The sequence below is a fragment of the Lynx rufus genome, unplaced genomic scaffold (genome assembly GCF_022079265.1).
Source record: "Lynx rufus isolate CCGP_SWC_20201006 ecotype Redwood Valley unplaced genomic scaffold, mLynRuf1.p SCAF_2, whole genome shotgun sequence".
NCBI lineage: Eukaryota > Metazoa > Chordata > Mammalia > Carnivora > Felidae > Lynx > Lynx rufus.
In genome coordinates, this window is record NW_025814834.1 from 93,634,792 (window position 1) to 93,642,604 (window position 7,813).

At 35.8% G+C, this 7,813-nt stretch overlaps 1 protein-coding gene across 1 annotated transcript in view; it reads right to left on the reverse strand.

Moving 5' to 3' along the window:
- The window catches only part of THSD7B (thrombospondin type 1 domain containing 7B), a 749,444-nt gene extending 741,838 nt beyond the window's left edge, over window positions 1-7,606 (reverse strand). The window contains exon 1 of the mRNA XM_047085714.1: window positions 7,468-7,606. Within this exon, the coding sequence (XP_046941670.1) occupies window positions 7,468-7,606 (139 nt within the window). The remainder of the gene's footprint in view (window positions 1-7,467) is intronic.
- Between the last annotated feature and the right edge of the window lie 207 nt (window positions 7,607-7,813).

Consider the following 7,813-nt stretch of genomic DNA (forward strand, 5'->3'; position numbering starts at 1 on the left):
ACCAAAGGAAACAAATATACCAATTCAAAAAGAAAAAAAAAAGAAATTAAAATAAAAATACAAACAAAAAGAAAGCAAAAGAAAAAGTGGGGGAAATATCTGAATATTGAAGATCAGCTAGAGAGCTGAAATATCTAAGGAATTTAAGGGGGGAGGAAAACACATACAAAATAAACATGAGCATGTTAATTAGAATATCTTCCTAATATTCAGCACAATAAGAAGAAAATACCCAAAAGCACAAGATCCATGAAATTTCAGAACTTCCTGCATAAAAAGAAGGTTCCAGAAAGAGGAAAACAAACAGGTAATGTACAAAGAGATGAGAACAGAATGACATCAAACTTCTTAGTAACAACACTGGAAGCCAGAATACAGTGAGGCAAAGCCTTCTGAAGGAAAAGTGCTTTTTAACCTTGAACTCCACACCCAAGTTATCAGCCACGTATATGCCAACTACAGAAGCCCTTTCAGACATAAAAAGTTACTTCAGATGTACACTATTTCAGGAGTTTTACAAGATAAGTTTGGCAGTTCTAGAAAATAAAGCAGTAAAGGCAAAGAAGAGAAACACAACAGGGACCACGGGGTTCCAGATGAGAAAATGAAGGAACATTCCAAAGAAAACAACTGTGGAAAGATGTGCGAAAATATCCCAAAGAAAAAATATGTTCACAGATTTAAATATTTTAATCTCCCCATTTTGGAGTAGGGTCATAAGGAAGGAAAGTGGTAATTAGATGACAGATAACATCCTCGACTAACATAACAGAAAGTCAGTAGGAAATACCTAATATGTATAAACCAAGAATTGTCAATAATGAGCATATTACTTAGAAATATAGAGATGAACATCAGAGTAAACAGAAAAAAGAGTTGTAAGTGGCTACCTCAGTGAAAATGAATTGGGAGGTGGCATGCAACTGTAATACATCATCATAAGAATTAGAGCAACAGTTAAATTTCTAACTATACACCTGTACCCTTTCATAAAAAAAATCTTCAAAATCTTTACCAGAGATGATCAGAAAGGGTCCTGGAGCCAAGCAACAAGGAAATACAGATCATTTATTTTTATAGTTAACTGATTCATAAGTTTGACTCTGGTTTTTATTAATTTTACATTCTCTCCTCAATATTTATTTCAAGTTTGATAATAACAGCCTCATCACTTTTCAACCCTCTCAAATACACATATAACACACACAAACCCCAAAGACAGTTCCACTCATTCTGCAAGTACTTAATGTGCTGGGAATATGTCATACAACAGTTATTTATGTTCTAGGTACCTGGAATATATCCATGATTAAAATTGGCAAATTCCCTGTCCTCAGGGAGCATACATTATAGTTCTATTTAGGGGGGAAAAAAGCAGAATAATTTATTTTATATTATTTAAATAACAGAGGCTTTTTCTGACTCACTGGGAACATTGCAAAATTAGTACCTGTGGTCTCCAAAGAAAAGTAATTAGAATTTTTAGCAGTGAGTCCCATTCCATATATGTCTATGCCTTTTGATAGCACAGAAATCACACCACTGAGAGTATATTATGCACATATCTGTAAGACAAATTGATATCCATAGAAGTAATTAAAACTATTTCAATTTAATCAAACTCCCAAAAGAAATATTTCATGGACATAGTCAAAAAATTAGCTTTCTCCTAAGAACATCTTATTTTCCCTAGGATTCCTAAACTTTAAAAAAACATACATATGTAACTTGTTTCTTAAAATGCTTTCAACACTGAAAACATTATTTCTTAAGGTATAATTATATATTATCCTATGTAAGATCTTTTCTCCTTATACAATATCATTTTCATAGTCCTTTTTTGTTTTCCCAGAAAGACTAATTCCAATTTATCTACTTAGTTCTTAGAATGTGATTCATTATCCTCACCCTTTTCGTTTACTGGGAAGGAGCTACTAAAATTAAAACTAAGGGTCTGTCGTATAGAAAGTTTTAGACTTAAAAAGTTAGTAAAATTACTTTTGATGATTTATCACTAAGATATATTTAGCTGTCAAACCAACTTCCCCTTTTGTGTGTACTTAAGGAACAAAAGTATGCAAAAGTTGGATACTGTAAACATTAAATGATTATGTAATAATGATAAAAATAAGAGCTAACATTTATTGAGTAGGTACATGATACACAGGTATTTCAATATATAGTTTTACCTAATGTTCAGAATAGCCCCATGAAGTATTTTATTATCCTCATTTTTGGATGTTTAAGTAGAGTTGAGAGAAGTTAAAGAACTTTCTCCTCTTTATATACTTAGGATTTGAATGTGGGTCTGCTTGTGTCTAAAGCTCTAGCTCTTTCTACTAGACTCAAAAGATCTCTTAGGATGACTTAAGGCTAGTAAAAGAGCTTCTCACAAAGAGACAAAGGTGGCTTTTTTTTTCTCCTTTCATGCATTATGATTCATAGCAAAACTTGTTTTTCCAGTCTTTTTATAAACTCACTTGTAAAACATCATTTGGAGCGATCTGGAACTAGATTGTGGTGATATCTTCACCAACTGTGAATATACTAAATGCCATTGAATCGTAAACTTAAAAATGGTTACAACGGTAAAAGTTCATATTATGTGTATGTTACCACTACAATTTTTAATGTGATTTGGCCCAAAGGAAGCACAGGTGTATCCTCCACATAAATGGGATCACAAATTTCAAAGCCACCTCTTCATTTCTAAGGCTATACATTTAAATTCTACCTCTTTGCTAGTGACTTCCAAATTTATGTCTTTGGCACAGACCTTTCTCCTGAATTCAGACCCATACATCCCACTTCCTGGTCAGCATCTTCCATGAATTTCTAACAGGTTAAAAAATGTAACATGCCCAATGCCAAGTCGCTAATGGTCCCTCCATGCCAGCCTGTCTCGTCTAGCTGTTAAGGGCAAAGTCTCAGTGCCACCATTGAATCTCTTCCTTCCCCGCCCCCTCACATAAGTAAGTCATGATGCTTTACCTTAAATCAATGTTTCTCAACCTGGGCACTATTGACTCTTGGGGGCCTGGTAATTGTGGTAGGGGCCATCCTGTGTCTTCTACCCACAGATATCAGCTCACCCCAGTTGTGACAAACAGAAAAAAACCCTGCTGGGCAAAATCACCTCAGTTGAAAAGAATGGCCTTAAATATAACCAAAATTCAATCTCTTCTTACCACCTTCACTGCCATGACTCTAGATCAAGCTAGTAGCATTATTCTTCACTACTTTTGAAGAAGCCTCCTAACTGACCTCCCTGCTTCCACCATTCTCAACTGACCACTCACAATGACATATTAAAATCTTATTAAAACGAAGTCAGATCATGTCACCACTCTCTCAAAACTCCCCAGTGTCTTTCTTTCTCACCCATAGTAAAAGCCAAGTTGTATATGACTATGAGGACACACCTTATTTGGGTCCCGTTCTATCTCTAACCCCATGCTCGCTCTGTTCCAGCATGCTGGCCTCTTCTCAGGTCTCCAAACATGCCACATATGGTCCTGCCTCAGGGCCTTTTGCCTTTGCTGTTTCCTTCATCTGGAAAATTCTTCACCCAATATCCCCATGGCTAGCTGCCTTCTTCCTTTAGGTCCTTATTCAAATTTGCCTCCTGAGGCACCTGGATGGCTCACTTGGTTAAGTGTCCGACGTTGACTCAGGTCATGATATCGTGGTTCACAAATTCGAGCCCCACGTTAGGCTCTGTGCTGACAGCTCAGGGCCTGGAGCGTGCTCCAGATTCTGTTTCTCCCTCTCTCTCTCTCTCTCTGACCCTCCCCTGCTCATGCTATGCCTCTTTCTGTCTCTCAGTAATAAATAAATGTTAAACTTTTTTTTAAAAAATTCGCCTCCTTGGTGAGGCATCCCACAGCCTACATGTTAACAATATCTGCCTCTCACCTATCATTGTATATCTCTCTTCCTTGCCTTCTCTTTCCTTCTAAACACTTACCACCATCTAATGTACTTTTTATTTAACTTCTTGATCACGTTCATTACCCCATTTCTTTGCCTGTTTTATTCTCAATTTATCTCATGTGCTTGTAACAGTACCTGTCACACAATAAGGACTTGACAAGTGTTAGTGGAATGAATGAACCTCTTAGAACCAATACTGAGAAATTCTTTGAAACCACTCACTATTATGGCTTCAGAAACCATGATCTGTCCATCCTTACAAACCATGCAGACATGAATAGTTATATATTTACTTAAAACAATAAGCAACATCACTCCTTATCTGGTACTCTCGCAGACACAATCCTTCCTTGGCATGAATGGCAGATTGCTTGACACTAAATATAGATCAGAGGATCTCATCACAGTGATGACAGACACTCAACAGCCCTGCCACATCAATGACCCCCACAGCCTACAGCTCACCAGACTTTCTCAGTACAGAAATCCTTAGCAACATAATACGCCACTCATTATTCATCAATCCATTGTTTATCCAAAGCCAGGAATCACTTAGAAATGCCTCCAATTTGGATAAGGTTGACTATCAGCTAATTCATGGACTCAAGGGAAAACAACAGACACCAACAAAAATCTTAAGTTGTGGATCCTACAATCTAAACCCAGAGAACAGTTTCTAGGTTTCTAAGTATATTTGTCTGGGTCTCCTGGGGAAAGCTGTTCAAATTTCAGAATACACTGGACCTGGTTGTCAGATTTGATAACATACTCCCAAAACACAACTGATGTCACCTGCAATACATGTCTTTTAAAACCAAATTGAAATATAATACACTCACATATAAGTAGATTAACAGATTCTAAGATGTTGAAGTTGCCTTTGAAGGTAATGACCCAGAATTGCTCTAGTGTACAACAACTCCTCAAGATGATGTATTGTTTACCTTTAAAATAATGTTGCATTCGTATAACTATAATTTATAGTAGCAAAACACTAAAAACTGCTGAAATGCCAGGCAAGCATTAATAAACATACTATTAAATAAAAACACAAAAGAATACTATGTAACCATTAAAAGATGAAACTGACCCATGTGCACTATTATGTAATGTTCATGAAGACATCATGTGATAAAATCAAGCTGCAAAAAAAGGGTACATGGTATGATTCCGATTGTAGGAAGCAAAATGTCTGTGCGTATGTACATATATGTATGTATGAGTTAAATATTTTCAGAACCACATTGTCCACCTTTCTCTACTCTGCTCTCTGCCCAGGAGGCCAGTCTGTATGATAAATCAGTGGAGTCCCTTGCCTCATGACTTCTGGTTGGATTCAGGCAATGAGAGCCCTGGCAGGAGATGTGAGGGCAAGGGCCCTTCATTCCCCTGGCCCCTTTCCTACTCCTCTCTGCAGGCTGGTTATATCCCTCTGAAGGTCACAGCATCTTTCGGGTATCCTCTCCATGAAGTTTTCTCTCCAGATTCCAGAAACCACTTCCTTTCTTTGCCTCTGCAGATCTAGAAGTCATAAAGACTGACACTAGCTCACGGGCACTCCACAATTCCTTGTCGCTGTTCTTAAACAGTGTTCACACTTTCCCACTTTTGTAAACAGTCCTCTTATTAAAGTACTCCCAATGACCTTCTGTGCATGTACTGTTCCTTTTTTGGCAGAACCCTAATAAACAATATTAGTGATATTTTATGTGTAGATGTGTGTATCTTATGTGGTTTATATACACAAATATGCATGGAGAGGTACCTACATGCACAAAGAAAATCTCCAAAGGATACATAAGAGATTGGAGAATGGGATACATGGTCTGGACTTTTGCTTTTCATTTTGTAGCTTTTAATTTTTTTCCACTTTTAAAATATCCAGTCATATACAAGTAATAAATTTGTAATTTCTAAGCAAATCCAAATGGGAAGTATATATTTATTACCTCTTTGATGGCACATTAAGGAGGGAAAGAAGTAATTAATACCAGGGAAAATGAGACTGACGACAGAGATGTTCATTTGAACAGTGCAATGTATCTTATTGGAAGGATTCTATCTCTGAAACTGAAGTTTGACAGTTATCAAAGAACTCATCCACTGCAGCGTGGGTCTGTACCATCTTATTCCAATGACCTGCTTTTAGAAAAGCAGTCTTATTTTTAAAATTTGTTTCCAAATAAGCCCCTTTTCTTCACACATCTCATTTGTGGTTCAGATTTGCTACTTTCTATCTTAATTGCACTTTTTCGAGAACTTTAGACAGAGTAGTCATATGAGTGTGCTCATTCAGATTTGATAAATATGTTTAGCGTTTTGTGATTAGAACAAAATAGCCCCTTTCACAGAATTGCAAGACTGACTTTTAGACCTAGTTCCAAAGCTTACTAAAACCACTCTGAGATAAAAAATACAAATCACTAATGTGGTACTAGAGCCCACAATTAAATTAATTTATAGGGGCTTTAGTGCAATTAAATGTCCTCCAGACTCTATCTCTAGTGGCACTAGGTTTTTTTACTTAATATACTTTAAAGCATAATTTACCTTAATTTTTGCAAAATCATTTAAATACTAAAAATATCACTTTTGTACATATTTCCATGGTGACACAATACATTTGCAGTCTATTTAATTTACGACTGATGAGACTAAAATGAAAATTCTTCAAGGGCCATACATCTTCTATAACATCACATTTTCCTATTCCAAGATATTAAGCATAAAAGTTATCTGTATTTGCAAGAATGGACTCTGGAAACAGTAATAAATATTTTAAATGATCTGATTTTGAAACTTTAAGAAAATTAAAATCTAGAGCAAAGAGACACATCAGTGATACAAAGAGCCAAGACGTTTAGGGTTCATCGTTTAAGATAATAAAACATAAGCATTTAAAATTAAATTTAACAGATCTTTTCTACACTCAAATTAAAGAAATTATTAGAAAAGAACATGACTTATACACAAGACTCCAAATCTCAATTCAACTTATTCATATACTTGTGTACAAGGTATCTGGGGATCTCAAAATACATTAAGGAGACTTCGGAGTCACCGCTAATGAGCAAAGTTGTTAGGACAATTCTTCATGCTCCCAAATTTAGATATACAGGATCTATGCTACAAAATATTTAATAATAAATAGCTAACTAGTCTGTTAGCTAAAAGGAAGAAACATACAGAACTGGTCCAAAGCATTTGTAGCTAAGGCTATCAGCTAAATTCAGTAGTCAATTTTGCTACACATGTGCGGCACAGTGATATATGTGACAAAGGGGAAGCAGATGTAACTATGGAAATCATAACTTTAATTGACAACAACATGAAAATTCAGAAGGATAACAAGGATCATGGGTAGAGGTGACAATTATGCAGAAATAAAAATTAAATGTAAGCTTTATTGTAAAAAAGAAGAGTCTTTTTTTCCTCTCTGAATATTCTCTACTACTCCACAAATAAGAACAAGAATGGAAGAATAGTCTTCTCATTAATGAAAATGGGACAAAGGAACAGCCAGAACATTCCTACCTGGTTTCCAGATGAACTGATTATCCTTTTTGCCTTCCAAATGAGCTGCATGGGACAGCAAGAGAGAAAGTAATAGAAACAGCTTCCTCATGCTCCTCCATAACCAGCAAGTGACAGCCAGATTACCCTTTGAAAACATTCTTCAGATTTTCAGCCTCTTGACTTTCCTATTCCTAAAAACAAAAAATTTTTAAAGGAAAAAAAAGAAAACCAGATAAGTTTCTTCTTTACAGAAATTATAAAGACTCACATTGACTGCTAGAACCTTTATCATGATGATACTACAAATTCCCCATTACCATAAAGAGAGTGCATATAATATCAACATTTTAAGATCAAAGGTTAA